At 31.7% G+C, this 23730-nt stretch overlaps 3 protein-coding genes across 3 annotated transcripts; all 3 read right to left on the bottom strand.

The window, feature by feature from the left end:
• Positions 1-692: 692 nt before the first annotated feature.
• On the bottom strand, positions 693-2583 carry LOC133183888 (uncharacterized). Its single transcript, XM_061318778.1, has 6 exons — positions 2361-2583; positions 1971-2114; positions 1583-1673; positions 1350-1494; positions 944-1128; positions 693-757 (listed from the first exon to the last, which is right to left on the bottom strand). Exons 1-6 carry the CDS (start codon positions 2454-2456, stop codon positions 693-695), a joined length of 726 nt encoding a protein of 241 aa, XP_061174762.1. The 5' UTR covers positions 2457-2583.
• Positions 2584-5107: 2524 nt separating this feature from the next.
• Positions 5108-8018, bottom strand: LOC133183887 (uncharacterized). Its single transcript, XM_061318777.1, has 6 exons — positions 7880-8018; positions 7292-7435; positions 6902-6992; positions 6340-6484; positions 5581-5765; positions 5108-5196 (listed from the first exon to the last, which is right to left on the bottom strand). Exons 1-6 carry the CDS (start codon positions 7973-7975, stop codon positions 5132-5134), a joined length of 726 nt encoding a protein of 241 aa, XP_061174761.1. The 5' UTR covers positions 7976-8018; the 3' UTR covers positions 5108-5131.
• A 6186-nt stretch (positions 8019-14204) lies between these two features.
• LOC133182832 (uncharacterized protein DKFZp434B061-like) lies at positions 14205-14910 on the bottom strand. Its single transcript, XM_061317677.1, has 2 exons — positions 14792-14910; positions 14205-14651 (listed from the first exon to the last, which is right to left on the bottom strand). Exons 1-2 carry the CDS (start codon positions 14879-14881, stop codon positions 14205-14207), a joined length of 537 nt encoding a protein of 178 aa, XP_061173661.1. The 5' UTR covers positions 14882-14910.
• Positions 14911-23730: the final 8820 nt, after the last annotated feature.

Below are 23730 nucleotides of genomic sequence, written 5' to 3'. Positions count from 1 at the left end.
TAACAATGTTAACAGAGTGTTTTAAATATGGTATTTGTTCTGATTTTCGTTTTCCCTGACTGAAGGAGCTCGATTTTATTAAATCTCTAAATTCCTGAGCAAGATTTGTCTTAACATTTAAATTTAAATTGATTTAAAAATTCTTGTAAAACATTTAATGGAAAAAAAATTGCATTACATTATTTTATTTTAATATCATCTATGATATTATGATATGCTTACAACGTGCAATTCAAGAAATATCGGTAGAGTGAATAACTTTAATCTTAAATATTTTGATTTTCTTTTCACTGACGTGAAAATAATTTGGATCCATCTTCTGCAACTTTAAAGGATGTTTTCTAACATTTAAAATACAATGAACACATAAAAGTTGCTGCTGCTGTTGTTTTGTAAAAAAATATCTTCTCCAGAAAAAAAAAGTCAGTGAAATTTCAGTGAAGTTTTATGGAATAGCAATAGTCACTTAAACACTCACCACTCATTCGATATAAATAATTTCTTTCAGCTATTATGGAATCCGATTGGACGTTTTTTGATCAAATAATTATTACCATCTGAACTTTGTATAATCTGGAAAACTACCTTATTCATCACTGAAATATATATTGCAATGTATGTACAAGTTGACAGAGTTTTCTTTTTACCAAAAACTTATTTGTATGGAAATTATTTTTCCCTGTCGTGGAAATTTACTTTGGTAAGTTAGGATCAAATTCAAATTGTTTTCCTTGGCCTTGCAAGACAACTCCATTTACTGAAATAAAAAAATAAGTTTTTTTTGGGAATAAAAATCAGCGACATCAATGGATCTAAGGATAATATAAATCAAGCCCAAAATGATGTTACTAATACTAAATAAAACAGAATCAGACATATCTAGTATATTCAATACATTCTACAGAAAGAGCTAAATATAGATCTTTTGTAATTAAATACTTGCCTAATTCGGGTACTGAGTCGACGATTTTTTCTCCATTAGCTGCAGTCAGTCGAATGAGGAAAGGCGCCTTGACAGGTCTGTCAATAGGATCCACACCAAATGTCCAGAAACCGTCATGGGTATGAGCAAGGGTTGACCATTGTTGCCACTTTGGTTGAAAGAATTCTACTCTTTTGGCAGGAATTCTACCCAGATTTTATAGGTTAATTTTATGATGAAAATGCTAAACAATGCATTTTTTAAATAAAAATTTGGGGGGAAAATGAGAAAAATCTATTTATTTAAAAAAAAATCATCTGTAGCAATTCATAATATACCAAACGCATTAATAAAATCTTCCATGTAATAAGTGTTCATTAAGGTCAAACATCTTTTATTTATAGTTACATATATTTTTAAAACTTACCTTGCATTTCTGACTTGAAGCTTAATGTAATACGGACTACTCCCTTGAAATTTGTACTCGAGCGTTGAGTTCCTTACAGGACACTGTATTGCCTGCATTTCCATTCCTAACAATCCATCAACGTTTTCGGGTAATGCGGGAACCCCTAAAATCGAAAGTAACCGGTGCACTGCATGCAAGCAAATTATCCAGATATGAAAGGAATCGAATAAATTTTTCCTAAAATGTCTTACCAGGCATACAGTTAGGACAAAAATCCTTTACGAAAACTGTAAATGTCCCATCGATCGGCAAGCCTCCATTATATTTACCCGACATGTTAACCTGAAATATGGACATAAGACAAAATAACGAAATCAAAATTTGAGTTTTAATTGAATTTTGCGAAATCCTAATATTAATAATGTGTATATCGTTTTCTTTTTTCAAGATAATTATTATCCATAAAAATAAGTTTTGATTTTAATGATTTTAAAAAATGCACAAAATGGACGAGATTTCTGTAGAAAATTCACAAAACAAGAAATTCGACAAACGAATAATTAACAAAGCAGCATGATTTTGTTAAAACAAACAAACAAACCAACCCAAAAAACGACATTTTTTTTTCGCAAAACATACCCTGAAGCAGACGCCACAGGCAAAGCCTCTGTAAAACTGACCAGCATTGATTGCTATCGTCCTATCAATGTTCTGTGCAGCCGGGGGCATGCTTGGAGGGTCGTAGCTGCACGTCCCTCCATGGGAAGCTTCATAAAACATTCCCTGACAAAGATGGCATTATTTGTCATTATAACATTTCCGTACAACTTTATAAAATCTGTTCTATCTACATCCTTACAACTACAGAATACATAATACATTTTTTTGATACAGAAAAGGTAGATTAATAGTGGGATTTTTAAACCCTAAAACTGCATTTTTTTTAAAAAAAATATGTATATTAAATACACAATGGTCCAGAAATTTATTAGAAAAAGAAGAATTGTGTTTACATTCTAAAATACTCACATTTCCTTGATATTTGTATCGATAGAGATCTAGAACGTCCTTACTTATTGCAGTCTGCACTATTCCAAACACAAGAAAAAATATGGCTACACGCATCGTGAAAACAGAAAAAATAAATAAGGCGTATTTTCCGTGAGATTTTCATCACTATTTAGCCCGTTTTATTGTTTTTATATAGATTAACAATTTGTTTCAAGCACGACTTGTCAGCTATAGCCGAAAGAACGCAAAGATGTCAGTCCCCTGTAAACACGAAGATGGGGGACACAATAAAAATGTCATTGACGGTTCAAGTGTCTCCCTTCTTTGTACAAACTTTGTACAAATGTGGTATACAAAATATTTCATTCATTTTGGAATTGAAAGAATGCTAAAAAGGTCCAGATTAGAAGGGGGCAACGTGGATATATAGTTTTGGTGATTTAGTATTTACAGCAAAATATCACGACGTCGTGATGGATTCTCTAACAATTTTATTCGGGAGAGAATTAGAGCTTATATATTTTCCATCACTAATACTAACTAAGAAGGACACATCTGTAACAAAAATGAAGCTGAATGTTTACTGGCAAAAGTTGTTATAACTATCCAATGGCATGCTTTACAATGGTTATCCAAGTGTATTTGGTTGGGGAAAATTTCCTTTGTGTTTCTTACAATGGCTTAAAACAAAGTGCTACGATGTATTCAGAATATGAACGCATGGCAACCATTGCTTTCATCAAATAACGATGAGTTACGAATCGCCCGAGGTGTGCCGAGTAAAAAAATATAAAACTTTCGATTGCGGCATTGTTATGGCAAGTCAAATGTTGCAATATTCGATCTTTTCCATTTGTATTGTATAATTTTCCATTTATATTTTATAATTTTCCGTTTGTATTATATAATGTTTATTTGTATTGTATATTTTTTTCATTTGTATTGTATAATTTTTCATTTGTATTGTAAATTTTTTATTTGTACTCTATAATTTTCTATTTGTATTCTATAATTTTTCATTTGTATTGTAAAAATTTTTATTTGTATTGCATAACTTTCCATTTGTATTGTATAATTTTATGTTTGTATTCGATATTTTTCCATTTGTATTGTATGATTTTTCATTTGTATTGTATGATTTTCCATTTGTATTCTATAATTTTCCTTTTTTGTATAATTATACAATACAAATGGTAAAAGTATACAATACAAAAGGAAAATTATAGAATACAAATGAAAATTATGCAATACAAATGGAAAATTAAAGAATACAAATTGAAAATTTACAATACAAATGAAAAAATATAGAATACAAATGGAAGATTATAGAATACAAAGAAGAATTTGACAATGCAAATGAAAAATAGTAGAATACAAATGGAAAATATCGAATACTGCAACGTTTGTCATGCCATATATTGTTAGGGGAAAACGGTTTATTCTACCTATTCCCACTTTTAAAAAATCAGGTAGGAAAAGGTAAATTTTTATGTGGGAAAAGATGGAATACTTGTGTATATAAATAATTAACTATATATACATATAATCACTATAAAAACACTGATTTATTAACTCCTGTTGGGATGGAGGGGTTTATTCCACCTATTCCCACTGTTGAAATATCATGTAGGGAAAGGTAAAATTTTATGTGGGAATAAGTGGAATGCTTGTGTATTCAAATAATTAACTGTATAAACATATAATTACCGTATAAACAGTGATTATTTAACTCCTGTTTGGATATAGGAAAGCTAAATTGACCTTTTTTAATTGTAAATCTCATTTTTTGACTAATATTTAAAAGAAAAAGATATTAATATTTTTATATATATTTATTTAAAAAACACAATGCATAAGCCCTTATTTATGTAGGACAAATTCATACTATGTATGGCGCATAGAATAAATAAATGTAAGCGCTAAATCCATATAAAAAATGCACATTTGTTACATTACATATTTTTTTCTTAAGCCTATTTATTTTATTTTCTAAAATTCTTAAATTTATTTATCTATTTGTCTTCAAGTATACGAAATACAGGTAAGTCAAGGTGGGATGTATTGTGCTATAAAAACAAATTAACTACTGAGTATCAGAACATCTGTTGTTATTTGCAAGTGGGAATAGGTGGAATTGAGATTTTTAAAAAGTGGGAATAGGTGGAAGACCCCGATGGAGGACAGGTTAATTTATTATTTTCTGTAAATCCCATGTTTTTAAAACTAATATTCGAAAGAAAAGAAATAAATATAATTCATATCATTTATAATTATTAGATAAACGATAAACACAATGCATAAGCCCTAACTTATGTAGAACAAATTCATACTATGTACGGAACATATAATAAATAAATATAAGCACTGTCTAAATCTATATTAAATATGAACATTTATTAGATATTTAAGTGTGTTTTTTTTTCTTGAACTTATTTATTTTATTTTTTTTCAATTCTTAAATTTATTTATTTTCGGTTTTGAAGTGTACAAAATACGGGCAAATCAAGGTAGGATGTAATTAACCTGAAGTCCAATTAAAACAAAGTAACCATCAAAATCTCTTTCATTATTTGCAAGTGGGAATAGGTGGAATGCTGATTTGGGAAAAACCATAATCACAAAATGACAAAAATAATATAACTTCTATATTAGTTTTATTACAATTCTTAAAAAAACTTTTTCTTTGACAAAACACCACACATATACATGTATATTTCAAAAAAGAACTATACACTTTTTGATGAAACAAGACGAGATCACAGAATGTACAGTGGATCTAATGTAAATGGTTAATGAGGTAAGGAGGAGTCGAGACTGAACTGTACCCCATCACCGTGTATAACAGCGTCGTTTGCTGGAAATAAACAAAATATTTCATGTCAGCATATATATATATATATATATATATATATATATATATATATATATATATATATATATATATATATATATATTTATATATGGAAACATATATTAAATCAAAAAATGGTTTCGCAGTCGTATCTTCACTGTGTTTGCACTTAAGATAAAAGAACTTAGTTCAACTTTGTACACTTCTCAAAAATAAATAAACATTGAAAGTGAAGGCAACTTTTTTTATTTCTTAACAAAAAGTACAATCCAGATACTGATTAATGATTCAATAATATTTGATAAATGAATTATCTTTAATAAGAAAAACCTAATAATTGTCAATTATTGGAATGGGTCAGAACTGAACCGTTTTCTTGATATTTACCCAGTTTTGGGATGTGGTCCACCACGGTTTCCCCATTGGCTGCGGTCAGACGTACTCTGAATGGAGTGACCACTGGTTTATCGACATGGTCACTGCCAAATACCCAGAATCCATCTGTGGTATGACGTAATGCTGACCATCTATGCGACTTTGGTTGGTACATCTCCACTTGGGTAGCCGGGATTCTGTCATGAAATAATACTTTTAAGGAAGCTCTAAACACTGCACACTAAAGAGTACTATTTGTAGGGTAGTTTTATTGAGTTAGAGTGATCTGCCCTTAGAAGAAAAATAGAATAAATGGGAATCTACAGTTAATGACACAAATTGTTATGAATTGAAGTATTCTTAATGTTATGTTAAACTAAGATTTAGTAATTAAATACATCATTTCCATTAATTTTTCCGATGTAAGTAAACAACAGCGATTTCTGTTCACAGATTTTTCACTGTCTTTGAACATTTTTCCTGCAGAAATAAGGCAGGCACACTATGTTGAAAATGAACCAGATACACTGAATATGTGCACCTTTATATGATACATGTATATTTTTCTCAAAGTCCAAAAAGCATTTTTGATTAGTGTTTATAGCTTCCTTAAAGGCTTAAGAAACTTTTCGTGAAAATGTATTTCTTTTCAATCAAAGTTCTTAAAAGTTTATCTGTTTGACAAAAAGAGTCAAAAAGAAAAATAACTGTATTGTTGTAATTTCTGACCGTCTTGTTTACTTCTGTTCACACTACCCTTTTCTAGCTCACCTTGCATTTCGTATTTGTAATTTCAGATAGTAGTGATTACTGCCTTGAAATTTGTACTCGATCTTGGTGTTTCCAACCGGACATTGGATGGCCTGTATTTGTATCTTCCATCTTCCGTCACCATTCTCCGCCAAGTCCAAAGATCCTTATTACAAAGTAAGAATACTAGTGTATTATTTTACAAGGGTTATTGATATATTCAATTACATCTTTATTAATGAATAAGCATAGACAGGAATTGGACGTCTTTTTTTTTTTAAATCATCATTTGCCTGCGAATTTAGAGACGTTAATAAAACACTACTCGGAATCACTGTCTTTTGTTACAAAATCTACCACTGACCATGTGCATTTATACAGATAAAGTTTGCTGGTTAATTTATAAAATGTAATACATGAAGAGTTACAGAAAATGTACAATGTAACTCATTCACTATACCCCTCTCTCTAATATATATATATATAGAGAGAGAGAGAGAGAGAGAGAGAGAGAGAGATTAGTACTAAAGTGGGCAGTTGAAGATAAGTGAATACACATCTTTACTTTAAGATAAGAACTGACCGGCGTGACATTCCGGACAGAGGTCTTTGACGTAGGTTGTAAAGGTTCCAGTAATTGGGTCATTTCCAGCTCCATGTCCACTTCCATGAACCTTGAACAATCGCGATTTAATTTCACTTATTTTTTTTTTTAATCAAATTACACTAAAATAATTGTTTTTAACGAAACAATCCATAGTTAATGGAATTAAAAACATTGAATATATAAATAATGTAGTACGCATAGGTAACCATTCTCAAAGAGAAGTTTTTTTTAAGTTCTAACTACATACATTCGCAAAATCTATGTTAGTTACTTTTAATCATGAATTACATTTTGCTATAGAGAATAAGCAGTTCGTGGTTGTGAAGTGCGATGGAGAAGAATGGGTGCGGCGTGTTGGCTACTTACCCTAAAACACATTCCACAAGAAAGAGATCCATAGAACTGTGGAGCATTGAGAGCCACCAGCTTGTCTAAGTGACTGGCCACAGGGGGCATACTAGGAGGTGGATAGCTACAGGTGCCACCTGTTCCTGCCCCATAGTAGGTGCCCTTAAATAAGTCAATGTCAAAGTTGTTAATAGTCACATACAGTAATATGTAAAAATTTGCATGTTTTTCATATGAATTTTTTTAAGTTTGAAATGTAGACATCGAAAAGTTGTCGAAAATGCTTTTATTGCATACTTGAAAATTGCAGTTGCAGTGTATGAAGTATAGACATGGAAAAACTTGTACCTTGGATTTTCAAGGAATTTAAAAATTCTGAACTGAGACACGAATTAACCCAATAAGATAAAGTTTTTGCGTCTTCAGAAAAGAATCTGTTTCATATGGGCATTTACAAATTGTTTCCCACCAACTCTTCAAAAATGATCACTTTTCACCATCTCAAAACAGTTAAAATATTAACAATGATTCTTATAAAGAAAGTTTAAAATTACATTGAAAATAATAATTTTTAAACATTAATATGTTTTCAAAGATGGTACTTACATCCCCGTTATATTTTTGGTGATACAGATTTAGAATCCCTTGATGTGTTGCTCCCTCTAGCAAACCAAAGACAGAAAACAGAATCAGAAAAGTCATGATCTAACAATAACCTTAAAGATTTTTATCTGTCTGTATAGCCCTTAGGCATGAATTTATCGTTCCAGGTATAGAGAGGGGCTATTTATATTATCGCATACAACAAGCGACATCCCACGTTCCTGTGTTGACCGGATCCGTGATTCAGAAAGATGCCAACTCGTTCATCAAAACGTGTTTTCCTATTGTTTTGACTGAAATTATTTTATTCAGTAAAACTGACCTGAATTGTTAATTACAAATTTCTATATAACCCTCAAACATATGCAGTGCCAAATTAAATCGAATAATTGAAGATATCTTTGATTGTTTGAAGATATCAATATTCATTTGATGCGCGTAACAAATCAATAAAAATATTTTCAAATAATTAATGATAGATCTATCTTCAATTCCAAATTATTATGCACATTTAATTCAATTGTTGATATCATTGATTGATTGATTGAACGTTGTTTTACGTCCCATTCGAGAATTTTTCACTCATATAGAGACGTCACCATATACCGGTGAAGGGCTTCAAATTTTGACCTTTACTCGGCACTCAGGGCCATTGAGCAGTGAGGGAGCTTTATCGTGCCAACGCCTGTTGTGACAAGGGACCTCGGTTTTTAAGGTCTCATCCGAAGGACCCACAACTTTCACTTCAAAGTTTGTTTGTTTGTTTTATTTGAACCAGAGACATTACATCTCATAGGTATACAAAATATGTACATAAATATTTATACATAAGCTTTGCACAGGATAAGTGTAGTATATGCTATACAATATACATTACATGTGGCAATTACATAAACAATAGCATTTAATGTATTATCATTTCTTACTGTACACTATTTAAAACATCATTTCTTAATTGATAAGAAAAATACAGAAATTTACCTAGGTTACATAGTTCTTTAGTATTTGTGGAACTCAGTAACTGTACTAATTTAAAAACTGATGGTTTTTTAAAATAATAACTCTTGATATATTTAATTCTTAGTTCTTCATATCGAGGACATTTTAATACAAAGTGAAATTCGTCCTCTATCTCATTTGATATACATATTTCACATTTTCTATCTTTTCTTTCTATGTTACAATACCTTCCCCTCTCTATCTTTAAATCATGCGCTGATAGTCTTAAACGACTAATAGGTATTCTATACTTTGAATGTAATGGTTTTCTTAAATACGTCTGTAGTACAACATTATCCACTACATGTTGATATAAAAAAATATTTAGGAGAATTACAAATTCTTGCCATAATATCTTGTTTATAACCGTCATACATTCTTTGAAATACGATGTTCAAAGAATTATTATCAATACAATTGCTATTATACATGTCAGTTAAACCAAGCCTTTGAAATTCCTTCTTAATGTTTACAATCCATTCATCATTATTTTCCACCATATCTTGATAACATGATTGTAAAATACAATTATCACTGTTTTTTAATTTCACCCAATATTTCAAAATTTTCTTTTTCCTTTCTAGTATAAGTGGAAATCTACCTAATTCACAATAAACTGCATCATTACTGGTGCTTTGTCTGACTTTTAAAACTCTTTTACAATAAGTTAAGTGAACATTTTCTATATCTTGACCCTTGTGAAATCCCCACACTTCAGCTCCATAACTCATTACACTGTTAATATAGGTATCGAATACTGCTAATTGTGTTTCTACGTTAAAATGCAAATCCCTAGTTTTACTGTTTACACCATACATAGCTTTTTTACCCTGACATGAAAAATGTTTCTGTGTTTCAGCAAATTTGCCATTATAATTGAACAACATTCCTAGATAATTAAATTGATTAACAACTTCAACAATGCAACCGTTGTATATCCAACGTTCATTTTCAAGGATTTTACGACTATTGCGAAAAATTAATATTTTTGTTTTTTCAACATTTACAGTTAAATTCCACTCTGTGGTGTATGTATACAATGCATCCAACATTCTTTGTAAACCATCAGCAGAGTCAGATATTAAAACAGTATCATCTGCATACATCAGTAAAAATATATTTAACATCTGCAGTTCAATTGATGGACAATTATTTGTAATAAAGTGACGTTCAAAGTCAAATAAAACAAACCCATTTTTTATCGACTTAGGTCAGTCGCGGCCGAGATTCGAACCCACGACCTCCCGATCACGGAGCATTGATAAGTTTGCTGAATTAATGTGCGCAATAATTGAATTTATGCTCTCTTCAAGTGTATTAATCATTTCTCCGCGCAATAATTCAATTAAGAAAGCAATTATTCAGTTAAAAGACGCAGTAATTAAATTATTGCTATCTTAAACTGAAATTATGTGCGCATCAATCCAGTAAGTAGGCGTAATGAATTATTGTTGCCTTCAATTAAATTTATGATATCATTATGATATCATCAATCGATTTATCATTAAATATTAAACTAATTATAATCCATTTTCTGTGCTGGTGGAAAAACTGAAACAACACACTTTACTCAAATGTCCTCTCTACAAGGACGGAGGGAAAAAAATGACTCATTAATTTAAATATTCTCTTATTTGGAGATCAAACTGGATTTTTTTCCCCATTAATACTAACATTTTAAAACATGTACATCATGTTATTTTTGCATCAAAAAGATTTGTAATTTGAATCATATTGGAGTCTTCGTCCCTTTAGACGTTGAATTTGAAATGTATATTTTGTTTATTTCTTACTTTCTGACTATCCTATTTTTTTTTTAATATGAATTACGTTATATCTCTCCAAATATTTGTTCATATTCTAGTTCATTTTTTCTTCATTCTTTTTTCAATTAATGTTTCTAATACATTAATTTTGTTATGCAACAAGGGCGATGTAATTTTATAGTTGAAAGTATATATAAGGAAACGGATTAATATAAGTTGTAAGAACTTGTTTCGGAATCCTATATGTATATATCATTTAATGTGTATATATGATGGCTTACATTGATATAATGTTTTAACTAATTGCAACAGAATTTTTTAAAATAAATAAACTTTAGCGTGTGCAAAATATTTGTTGCAAAAAGTCTAACAAAATCGGATAATGGGAAAGCATTATTTTGGGCTTCATGAATTTCGTATGAAAATTACAATAGAAAAAGGGAATAAATCGTCTCATGGTAAATTTTAGTTAAAATCTCGGTGCACTTTTTTACCTTGAAGAGGAAATGAAAAAAATGTGCAAAATGACATTTATAGATACAGTAAAACCTTTAATACCATTTTTTTTTAAATTATTGGTTCTATAGAATAATACTTTTTAGTAAAATATATCAAAATTTGCTTTATTCTATCTTAATTGTTGTTATCATGTTTCAATTTTATTTCCGTTCTCACCAGATATTCATTAATTTATAATTTTATATATACAAAAAAAAAAGTTTACAAAAGGTACTCCCCAACATTGGAATGTGTAAGATATGAAGTATTGTGGATATTAATTACAGTGCCGAAAGTGATATATAGAAATTAAAAAGCTGATAGAACTAGGACCGACTTTGAAATAATGTTTGCTTGCCTTCTCCCGACTCAGGATGAAAAAAATTGAGTCGGTAGGTAGGTGAGAATTTTTTTTTTCAAAGAAAATTTCAAAATCAATGTTGAATGATCAAAATCTGTTTTCGGAGTGCATTAAAAAAAATAAATGCTTCCTGGAGGTTAAAAAAGTTTGAGTCGGGCCATCTTTAGCCAGTCGGTCGGGAAGGGGAAAACCAAACAATTTTTTAAAGATGGCCTAGTAAAATTAAAAAAACCCCAACTTTTTCTACACTTTGCAGTTATTGTGCTGTCCATCAAGGCACCTCGCAAAACTCCATGACTGGTGATCTGATTATAATTATATATAATATTTGTCTCCTTCATTTTGATGATAATACATATTCATCATTTATCACTGATTTAATTTATTTTGATTGCCAAATGCAATAATTTTTTTTTTTTTTAAATGCTATGATATCTTAAAATTTGTGAATTTTTAAGCTTTGATTTCAGTTATTAAATAAAAAGTTTATAATTTTTTTCTTTCAGAATTTTATGCTTTCCTTGGACTCTTTCTCGTGAAAATACTTTTGTAAATGCTACATTGTTTGCTGCGAAATGATGCATTGCATCAATCTTAACTCGTCTGTTTCTGTGATAATATTATATGATATAATTTTTAAAAAGCCTAATTCTGATTTTTTTTCTTCAGCATTAACAATTTTTTTTAATCAAATATATTTGTTAACATGATCTTTGTGATTCCTGATTCTTTGTACATTAATTTCAATAATTCATGTCTAAGTTTGAGAGAAGAAAACTGCCAGAATGTATAAATGCAAACTGTATTAACGTATTTTTTCTAGTAAAATATCCAAATATGAAACAGATTCGGCAGACTCTGTGGTGTATTTTATTTCAAATTCACTGGGATATATCGAGTCGACATATGAATGGAAATAACTATTGTTAAGTGATAAAACGTCGTCAATATACATGTATCTGAATGTGGAGTTGAAGGCCACAGCAAGTGTTTTTTTCTTCTTATGTATAAGTTTTTTAAAATAAATTATGCTTCATAGGAATATATACTATTATCGGCTAATAAAGGAGGGGAATTAGTACCCTTCTGAATTCCAACAATTTGTTGGAAGACCCGGTCTCCGAAGACCACACAAATGTTGTCAATAAAGAACTCAAGCATCCTTTTAATATAAACTTCAGAGTACTTTTCTGTAGAATCAGAGAGATTTTTAACAAAGTAATTTTGTTGATGACCAATCACAAGATACGAATATTTTCGAATTCCATTTTTATTGAAGAAACAGTTGTCTATAATATCGAAAAGCCTAGCTTTTAATTGGTTGTATAAAGTGTAGAAAATTTTGATGTAATTGACTTTAGAAGAAATTGGTGATTTTTAAATTTTCTTATAAATTGGGGTTTTTGAGAGTCCACATAATGTATGTGACCTGCTTTTTCTGGTTGAATAAACATATTAGCTCATTTACAGTTCTTTTTTTCAATGATGCACGGGTAATCATACAAAACATGCTTCGGTTGCTACATATGATCTATATTCAACGAGTAAATGATCAGTTAAAGTTTTTTAAGCATGCCAGTTACTAAGTAGATATGTATAAGAATAACTTTATTAAAATACTTTTGTATTGTTACTCCCTTATACACACTTTGATACATATCTTATGAGATTAAAAATAAACGTCGAGAAATTTTAACGTGTTTCCCCCCCCCCCCCCCTCAAAATAGTCTCAGCAATCATGCTTGAACACACATTTTATAGTTCTTTAATTTTTATGCCCCCGGATCGAAAGATCCCGGGGGTATATTGTTTTTGTCCTGTCTGTCTGTTTGTCTGTTTATCTGTTTGTCTGTCTGTCTGTTGTCAACTTTAACCTTGCCCATAACTTTTGATTGGTTGGAGCTATGACTTTCATATTTCACATGTGTATTCCTTGTGACAAGACCTTTCTTTGGGTACCATCATATTTGACATTTTGACCTTGACCTTGGAGTTTGACCCACTTTTGCAAAATTTTAGGAGACTTCAACCTTGGCCATAACTTCTGAACAGTTGGTGCTTGGGGTTTCAAACTTCACATATGTATTTCTTGTGACAAGACCTTCCTCTGGATATCAACCTCTTTGACCCTTTGACCTTGACCTAGGAGTTTGACCTACTTTTGAAAAACTTTAACCTTGGCCATAACTTTTGAACGGTTAGAGCTAGGGCTTTCATACTTCACATATGTAATCCTTGTGACATCACCTTCCTTTGAATACCAACCACTTTGACCCTTTGACCTTGACCTAGGAGTTTGACCTACTTTTGAAAAACTTTAACCTTGGCCATAACTTTTGAACGGTTAGAGCTAGGGCTTTCATACTTCACATATGTAATCCTTGTGACATCACCTTCCTTTGAATACCAACCACTTTGACCCTTTGACCTTGACCTATGAGTTTGACCTACTTTTGAAAAACTTTAACCTTGGCCATAATTTTTGAATGGTTGGTGCTAGGGCTTTCATACCTCACATATGTAATCCTTGTGACATCACCTTCCTTTGGAATGGAATATGTTAATGATAGTTAGGCTAACGATATATGAAATACTTTGTGATTCTAAAAGTCTGAATGCATGAAAACTTTTTAGAGTAAATTAAATATCATCTACACTGGTTTTTCAACTGGTAATTTAATTTTAAAAAAAGGATAGTAATACATTACCCACCTGTAGGTGCTTGAGTAGTAGAAGGTTGCTGTGTTGGTGCAGCGGTTGAAGGTTTCTGTGTTGGCGCTGCGGTTGAGGGTTGTTGTGTTGGTGCTGCAGTTGAAGGTTTTTGTGTCGGCGCTGCTGATGAAGGTTGCTGTGTTGACGCTGCAGTTGAAGATTTTTGTGTTGGTACAACAGTTGAAGGTTTTTGTGTGGGCGCTGCGGTCGAAGGTTGCTGAGTGGGTGCTTTGGAAGTTGGTGTTGGCATTGCAGTTGAAGGTTTGGGTGTCGGAGTTTGACCATTTCTATCAATTTTACACGTTCCAGTTGGCATAGGAAGAGAATAAAAGTCAACGTGAAACCTCAATCTAATTTCATTTTGCCTCTCAGGCCATCTACTTTTTAAGTAATACCATAGCCCATTTGACTGTTGATCTTCAATATCCATTGTCCACTCCTATAACAAACATGTTTTCCCTAAGTTATAATGAATCTACTTTAAAATCAGATTTCTATAGTTACCACAAAGTTAGTGCAGATAGTATGATAGAAATTGTGATAATCTAGCTATCTTGTAAATAAATACACATCTGTTACCGTCATGTGGTAAGTTTCTTTGTCAAATTCCACCATGATTTTATAGGAGTTAAGAACTGGCTTAATCTGGAATATACAGACTCCGGTCATTCTATAGCCATTTCCAACGCTCCAATGTTGTCCCTTCACTGATATCGGTATGACGTCAGAAAAGGACACTGGTATTGTAGTTGTGGAGTATCGTGGTTTTGACGTTGTCGTTGGTTTTTGTGTCACTGTCGTGGAACTTGCTTGTGGTGTCACTGACGCATGCGTAGTGCGCGTTTGTGGTGTTGTAGAGGGTGGCGTTATGTTACTGATGCATCTTCCTATTGGAAACTTCTTCTTGCTACCTCTGTATGTCAAAATGAATTCAACTTTCAGCATCGTATTGGAATACGAATACTTGCTTGATAATTCATATGCCCGTCCCTTGTTCAGTATTTTATCGATATTCATTATCCATACCTGTTAAAGAAAATAAAAATCGTAAATTATATTGTATGTTTTTGATTATCTCAACAATGTCAATTACATGTAAATTATTTTCTTTTATCCATCTAAGAAATTGAGGGCGTGAAACCCGTCTAATTTAATACGAAAAACACTGGGACACAAATTTTTGTTCGGAATATACAGAATGTCGGATTGTACAGAGTAAGAGAACACTAATCTAGTCGAACTGGGAGAAAAAATAAAGGCCGGAATTCACGTGAAACGGTAGCACAATTTTTATTTGTATTATACTTTTGATATAGCTGGCGTTCAGAATAATTTGATATAGAACTGAACGCAATTTATCATACTTCCAGCTATGAAGGAATGAAGCTCGATCTTATTAACTAATTCATTGACAATCAAAGGAAAGATCAAAATGATTCATAATTATTGATTATTATTATATTATTATATTTATTATTATTATATAGCAAATAAATAGTCTATAATAAAAAAAAAAACTACTAAAAGTCTAGAGAGTTTTAGCGTTCAGTATCTTGGCGTTTTATTGAACACTGAGTTTGATTACTATTATATTGTTATATTTATTATTATTATATAGCTAATAAATAGTCAATAATATTAGAAAAGACTACCAAAAGTCTAGAGAATTTTAGCGTTCAGTATCTTGGTGTTTTATAGAACACTGAGTTTGCATTTTGTATACGAGTATGCCCCGAATCATTCCAAATGCAAGCGTTCAATATCGAACGCCCCGTTGTGAACAAGAAATGTCGTCTGGTCAACCTCAACCGCAATATTTAGATAGGAAGTGTCAGCTAGGTAAGATGTGTTTATTTTCACACAAAATTGAAATTTTTAATTTGATTTAGTAATTTAGTACCTTATAGCCTTAATGACATAGGCCAATCTTAAAGCATGGTAGGATCATTGGAATGGTGCGATATTGAACAGTTACAGGACAGACGTTGATATTAAAAAGTTTTAATTTAAATGCCGATAATGAAAAATTCTCCTTAATTTTGAGTTAATTGAAATAATTAATACATGATAAATAATCGTCTTTCTTAAATAGAAACAATACATGGTTGGAAAGGATTTTTCTGAAAATGTGTAAACAAGATGTGTTTGTGAAACACTGATGCCCCCGTATAGCAGCTTATGGCGAAGGTTAAAGTTTCTCAAATGCAAGTAAAAATCCAGGCCAAAAGATAAAAAATGTTGGTACCCAAAGAAAGGTCTTGTCTCGAGGAATATATACCTGTGAAATTTGAAAGCCCTAGCTGCATCTGTTCAAAAGTTATGGCGAAGGTTAAAGTTTTTTTCAAAAGTAAGTAAAACGTCAAGGTCAAGGTCAAAGTTGTTGGTATCCAAAGGAAGGTCTTGTCTCAAGGATTACATATATGAAGTATGAAAGCCCTAGCACCAACCATTCAAAAGTTATGGCCAAGGTTAACGTTTTTCAAAAGTAGATCAACCTCCTAGGTCAAGGTCAAAGGGTAAAAGAGGTTGATATCCAGAGGAAGGTCTTGTCACAAGGAAAACACATGTGAAGTTTGAAACCCCAAGCACCAACTGTTTAAAAGTTATGGCCAAGGTTATGGTTTTTTCAAAAATAGGCCAAACTCCAAGGTCAAGGTCAGCTGGTCAAGGTCAAAAGGTCAAAGTTGTTGGTATCCAAAGGAAGGCCTTGTCACAAAGAATACACATGTGAAGTTTGAAACCCCAAGCACCAACTGTTCAGAAGTTATGGCCAAAACTAAAGTCTCATAAAATTTTGTAAAAGTGGGTCAAACTTCAAGGTCAAGGTCAAATATGATGGTACCCAAAGAAGGCCCATGTCACAAGGAATACACATGTGAAATATAAAAGTCATAGGTCCAACCAATCAAAAGTTAAGGGCAAGGTTAAAGTTGACAACAGACAGACAGACAGACAAACAGACAGACAGGACAAAAACAATATACCCCCGATCCGGGGGCATAAAAAGCATACATAAGGGGTTTGATATCGTAAATTTAGTGCATTTTAACATTCGATGACTTGTGTTGTCTGGACCAGTAGCTTTATTAACAGGCAAGATCGAAATAATATCTAGAGCCTCTTGATCATGTATTTGAATATCAGAAATATTTTCATTACATAAATAATACATTACGTAGTATGCAATTCGTACTTTCTTTATTTGAAATTGATGAAAAATATATATTCAGTGTTTCTTTTTTGTCTGTATCTGAAAAGGCTAATCTAGACACTCCATTTTCGTAGTATTGCAATGTGCCTTGTATTCACCAATAGAAGTTCAATAACCCCATACAATCGATCATATTTGTCGGGAAAAACCACTCTTTGCTTTATTTTTTTTTAAAGTGGGAAAGTGGTGAGAATTTGCGAATGCATAAAAATATACCCTTAACCTGAAGATTTCTCGTTGGTTTGTTAAAGATGAGGTCCATTTTGATGTCTCCTGGGCCCCTGAATTCGTTTAGTTCAAACACGCACCAGCCTTTCATTTTCCGAGCAGACCTATTATTTCCCCAGACATTCCCATTCTGTACGGGTACCTCGTAAATTGCACTCACACCCGTCCAGAAAGCCATTAGTATTGCTAAACTGTACCTGGATAAAGAAAAAAAAATCTTATATGAAGAATCATAAGGACGTTTTAAATAAATGACTGCATTATTTGCTTGCAGCAAAATACTGGTTGGTGACCAAATTCCTCTTTGCTTGGAGTTTGACGAAAATTCTTTTAATTTTTATAAAATACATATTTTTTTTTTTACAAAGTTTCTTGATTAAGTTGAACGTGTGCAACGGATAAATGCATGATTAATTTATTTCGATGTTAATTTATACACCTTTTCTGAAATTATGAGTATAATATTAGTCCTCGGACATGATTTGTATGAGGATTTTTTCAAAACATGTATTACTCAATATACAAAAATATCTCATTTCATTGGTTCATTGAAATGAAAATTAAAAAATTAAAGAAATGTGCAATGTACGATATATCCCGAATATCTGAACTAGGGGAGATATGGCACATGTCGTAGAACCCCCCCCCCCCCCAATTTTAAAATAATTTGCTATTTTACGCAGCAAAAATTATTATAATTTAGGCTTTTTTTCAAAAGCTTATATACATGTAGTATGACAGCAATAAAAAACTTACATCGAGGTTTTGCGCCTGAACTGTTACAAATGTACAATCATTTTTAATAAATAATAATTAGTGTAAAAAAAAATTCAGTGGCCTGTCTGAGAGAGGTTCACTATGGTTACAATTTTTTTATGCAAAATATGTATATAACAATCAACATTTTTCATGGCAGTTCTGTCAGAGAATTGGTCGCAAGTCGGTATAGATTTTAAATGAAAAGAAAATTACATTCTTTTTTCTATATTAAACTAATTACGGAAAAATGATTATAAAATCATTTCAGTAGTGTATAACTAATTATTAAGCAAAACTTACTTCATTATGTCTTTTCCCAGTGTTTCTCTGTGCTTGTCTTATTTGGCTCGCATTTTTCTCCTTACTTTATTTTTTGTTGGTCATTTTCGAGAGAACCTCTATTTATACCCTAAGGAAGTTTTCTTTGGGTCAGCAAAATAAGGTATATGACGTAGCTACACGAGATTTAAATCTCAAGTCCAGCCATTTGTTTTTGTTTGGATAAAAAATTTCAATGCAATTCATGCGTTAACGTTATTCAAGGGTACGGTCAGTTTGTTCATTTAAATAAGTCATACATTTGCCTCTGTTGCATGAGAAATATACATGTAATAAAAATAATCATTGAAATAGGAATAAAGGATAAATGAATGGGAAAAAATGAGCTAGTAAATGAACAAATATTTGGAGAGATATCATAAGTACATACAAATATAAATATAAAAAAGTAAGGAGTAAACAATTTAGTATAGATTTCAAATTCAACAATTCAACAAAACAGAGAGGACGAAAACGTCGATAAAATTCATGTCACAAATCTTTTGGATGCAGAAATTAAATGATGTACATATTTGAAAATATTAATATAAATATATTAATATAATATTTATAATTTCCTTAATAGTATTTTCAAATATGTACATCATTTAATTTCTGCATCCAAAAAATTTGAGGAAAGGAGAACGTTTTTAACTTCCTCATCAGTCAATATTATTTCTTAAAATATATGGTCACAAGCGTTTTTATTATTTGGAAGAAGCGCTGCTGAATTGTCGATTTTTGATTGGTTAGTAAAAAAAATGTTAAATGCCGTCGCTTTATCATTTTTTTTTTGTCGAATACGTTGCCATTAACTTCTAAGAGAGGTAAGTCATTACTGGTTTGAGTGTTGGATTATCAGTTCTTTTTTGCGATTAAATGTACTCGTTTCTGTCTACGAATGTGTTCTAAAAGTGGGGGGTTTTTTTAGCTAAAGAGGATATGAATTTTTTAATTGTCACTGTCTTTTTAAGAATGTTAATTTTAGCCTGCTTTCGTGTCGATGTCAGGATCAGGTAATAGTTCATCCCAGTCGACTGAGTTTATGTTATCTCTATATGAATCCCAATCGCCTCGATTTAATAACCAAATTTCGCGTTTGAATGAGTAAGAGATTTGATTTGATTATATTGGCTTATCATCGCATAAACAGGCCGGCGATAGCGTATATTCTGGTCCAGAAAACAACCACCAATATAAACTTTTTCCAGAATACTACTATCACTAACTATAATGACATCTAGAAGTGTAGAGGAGTCTTCAGTAAAATGGGTTGGTTCGTCGATTAGTTTGGTCATGTTGTACATAGTCATTACAATGATAAGATAATCAGATTGATTATTGTTGGTCAGTTGAAATCAGTACAGTCAGTTGGTATACTATTAAACCCCAACGGCTAAAAATGTTTGTTTTTTTAAATTTTAATTAAAAAAATTTTTTACTTAGTTTGCTGTTTTATTTTTATAAGTGTTTGAGGAATTGTATCCTTAAAGAAACAAACACAAAAATAGGTAACAAAATTAAATTGTTCGACAATAATATGTTAGCCTGTTAAAAAAAATCTGAAACTACTGAATAGGACAAAAAAATACTTATGAGGTCACCTGAGTCACTCAGGTGACCAATGCTAACTGTTTTCGTCCGTCGCCGTGCGTCGAACGTTGAACATTTTCATTTTCTTCTCTTAAACATTTTCACCAATTGCAATCAATTTTAGCATATAAATCAGTGGGTGAAGGGGTACAAAAATTTAGAATTTCATGGTCCGTGCCCCCTACCGCCTTGGGATCTAGGGGTGGGGCTAAAACTATCAAAATCAGTGCATTCTTAAAAATATATATTTTTTTAACTCCTCGATATCAAACAGTCAAACTGTTGACATGATTGTAATAAGCATTAAGCCCTCTACCAAAATTGTGAAATTCATGACCCCAGGGAAAAGGGTTCTGGAGCTAGGGTGGGGCTCTTATGATCACATAGTGAAAATGCATTATTTCTTTGAAATCTTCTTCTCTACTCCTATGTAATAAGCAAAGAAACCAAGTGCATAGTTATGATGATCAAGGGTGCCTCTTCCAAAATTGTGAATTTCATGACCCCTGGATATGGGGTTCTGTTGTTAGAGCGGGACTCTATTGAATATAATGTGAAAATGCATTTTAAATTCTTTGAAAATCTTCTTTGTTCCTGGATAGTAAGCATGTAAACGTGTAAGCATGTGTAAGTGCATGGTCAATGAAATGATCAAGAGTGCCTCTCAATAAAAATTTTGAAATTTGTGGCCACAGGGACATGGTTCTGCAGAAGGGGCGGGGGCTCTTTTGATTATGTAGTGAAGGTGCATTTTTTTTCTATGAAAATCTTCTTATCTGGGTATTAAGCAGAGAATTCAAGTGCAAAGTTACGATAAGCAAGGAAGCCTCTTCCAAAATTATGAATTTCGTGGCCCCTGGGTCAGGGGTTCTGGTTTTAGGACGGGGCTCTTTTGGTTATATAGTAAAATGAGTTAATTTTTTCAAAAATCCTCTCTGTTCTTGGGTATTAAGCAGATAAACTAAGTGCATATTCATAATAAGCAGGGATGCCTCTTCCAAAATTGTGAAATTCGTAGGCCCAAGGTTAGGGGTCCCGAGGGGGGGGGGGGGTAGGCGTTGGATATATAGTAAAAATGCATTATTTCTTTGAAAATCTTCTCTGTGCCTGTGTATTTACCAGATAAACTAATTTGATGGTTATAAGGAGCAAGGATGTAATTTCAAAAAAAAAAAAAGGAAATTCATAACTTCTGGATCATTGGGTTTCGGCGTTATGGCAGGGGCTCTTTTGAATACTAGAACGTATAGTGAAAATGCATTATTTCTTTTAAAAAATATTGTCTTCTTTGTCCCTGGATATTTAGCAAACATAGTTATGATGAACAATGGTGCCTTTTCAAAAACTGTGAATTTCTTGGCCCCTGTGTCAGGGGCTTTGGTATTAGGGTGAAACTATGTTGAATCTATAGTGAAAATGCATTATTTCTTTGAACATCTTCACTGCTCCTTGGCATCTATGAGACAAACAGAGTTTATAAAGTTATAATAAGCAAGGATATTTTTGCCAGAATTTTGGCATTCTGCACCGCTTGGTCATTTTATTAATTCGTATTCTACTGAAAGAAGCCATTCCACTTTGCTATTCATCTATGATAATTAATCACTGTCAATAATGTAATTGAAATGTCACTTGAATACAAGAATTATGCAAGAATTTTTATAATATTCAATACAAAAAGTACTTTCGTAGTTTTAATGATCAGATAGACTTCTAAATAATAGATAACAAAATAGGACAAAAATACCTTATCTTTGTACATCAATTATTCCTAAAAGACCAAGAAAGGCCAATGTGAGAGGAAATGAGATAGGTTTATTTGTAGAACTATTGTTTTGTCTAGATATAGTTAGGATCCGTAGATTGAAGTATAAAATTAAACAAAATAAGCAGATGAGCTTAATTGTTTTATTTTAATTTCAATCAATGGATCCATTACAGTGTTACATTATACATATCTTTGGGCCTCGTGTTTGTAATCATTAGATATGCATGTAGACTGTATCAATATATACTATTTAAAAAGTATAATTTTTTTAAATCCTTGTATGACACATGGACGTATTGACTCATAAACTTATGATTTATTTACTTGTTTTACAGCTGACTTCTTGCTTACGTATTGGAATTATTATAACCAACAGTGAAATATCATGTAATCATAATCTCTTTGTGTTAATTATGTCTTCTGTGTGCAGAATTATTCATCATTTTTACGTCGTTTTTCCTCGCTGTAATGAATTGGTAATCGAAAAGGGTCTTCAATATGGTGAAATAATAAAAAAAAAGAAATGATAAAGAATATAATTCAAATTCCATTTCTTCATTTTCTTATCAAGGTTTCAATTATAAATCATCGAATTTCGGCTTTTGCATTGATCAAAGTCATCATCATACATATATTCGAGTATCAGCCACTGTGTAGGTCTTTTCTTTATACAATTTACAACTATAAGTGTTTTTTTTAATCTCTTGTCCTGATTAATAAACAAGTTCAGTTTCATTGTTCTTATGAACCGGACTTGATATTAATTATAGAATTTTGAAAACGAATTTTGATTTCGAAAATTATTTGCTGAATTTACCAAAAGATTGAAATGAGAGTTACACTTAAAAAAAACTGCGAACATGTAATCATCATTTGCTAATTGAAACAGGTAGAGGGAATAATATTGATAGAAATTTAAGAATATGTACCATTTGTGATTGTAAAACTATTTGTGATAAATTTCATTATGTTATGGAATGCAAGTACTTTTCGAATGGTCGCCCGAGTGGCTCAGTGGTAAGAGCGTCTGCTCTATAGAGTCGCGGAGTAAGGAGTTAATCCTTACGTCACGGGTTCGAATCCCACTGTGGAACGTGGAGACCGGTCCTTCGGATGAGACCGTATAAACCGAGGTCCCGTGTCGCAGTAGGTGTTGGCACGAAAAAGATCCTTCGCTGTCAATGGCCCTTAGTGCTGAGCATAGGTCAAAATTTGCAGCTCTCCACAAGTAAGTGCTGGCGTCTCCATATGAGTGAACAATTCTCGAGAGGGACGTTAAAACAAACAAACAAAACTATTCGAATGACAGAAAAATATTTCTCCTAAAAGATATTGTAAAAATCCTAACACTTTCAAATTTAATGAACTTATGAACACAAATAATGTAGAAATACAAAAATCATTGTCAAAATTGATTAAGAAAATTTTCAAAACTGACTGTCCTTCTTGAATCCTCCATATATATAACTGATAATATGTTTATTTCATTCTATTTCTTTTTTCTTTATATACTTGTCTATTTTTTTAACCCATGTTATTTTTGTATATATGTACCTCTTGTACCAGTGATCGGGTTTAGAAGAGAATAAAGAATTGAAAACATTGAGGAAATAGTGCACGTATGTTTATTCAATTCGATTT

This window comes from Saccostrea echinata, unplaced genomic scaffold (genome assembly GCF_033153115.1).
Source record: "Saccostrea echinata isolate AGI-Se365-2 ecotype Australia unplaced genomic scaffold, CSIRO_AGI_Sech_v1 ptg000009l, whole genome shotgun sequence".
Taxonomy (NCBI): domain Eukaryota; kingdom Metazoa; phylum Mollusca; class Bivalvia; order Ostreida; family Ostreidae; genus Saccostrea; species Saccostrea echinata.
Note: the sequence above shows the minus strand (reverse complement) of the source record. Positions and strands in the feature narration are given on the sequence as shown.

Excerpts from the sequence above, each read along its gene's own strand:
- LOC133183888 (XM_061318778.1), bottom strand. The coding sequence starts at position 2,456 with ATGCGTGTAGCCATATTTTTTCTTGTGTTTGGAATAGTGCAGACTGCA. Across the intron at positions 2,115-2,360 it reads GATACAAATATCAAGGAAAT|GGAATGTTTTATGAAGCTTC; the intron begins GTGAGTATTTTA and ends CATCTTTGTCAG. Across the intron at positions 1,674-1,970 it reads CCTGTGGCGTCTGCTTCAGG|GTTAACATGTCGGGTAAATA; the intron begins GTATGTTTTGCG and ends TCCATATTTCAG.
- LOC133183887 (XM_061318777.1), bottom strand. The coding sequence starts at position 7,975 with ATGACTTTTCTGATTCTGTTTTCTGTCTTTGGTTTGCTAGAGGGAGCA. Across the intron at positions 6,485-6,901 it reads CTGTCCGGAATGTCACGCCG|GATCTTTGGACTTGGCGGAG; the intron begins GTCAGTTCTTAT and ends CTTTGTAATAAG. Across the intron at positions 5,766-6,339 it reads TTACAAATACGAAATGCAAG|AATCCCGGCTACCCAAGTGG; the intron begins GTGAGCTAGAAA and ends ATTTCATGACAG.
- LOC133182832 (XM_061317677.1), bottom strand. The coding sequence starts at position 14,881 with ATGACCGGAGTCTGTATATTCCAGATTAAGCCAGTTCTTAACTCCTAT. Across the intron at positions 14,652-14,791 it reads AAGAAACTTACCACATGACG|GAGTGGACAATGGATATTGA; the intron begins GTAACAGATGTG and ends TGTTTGTTATAG.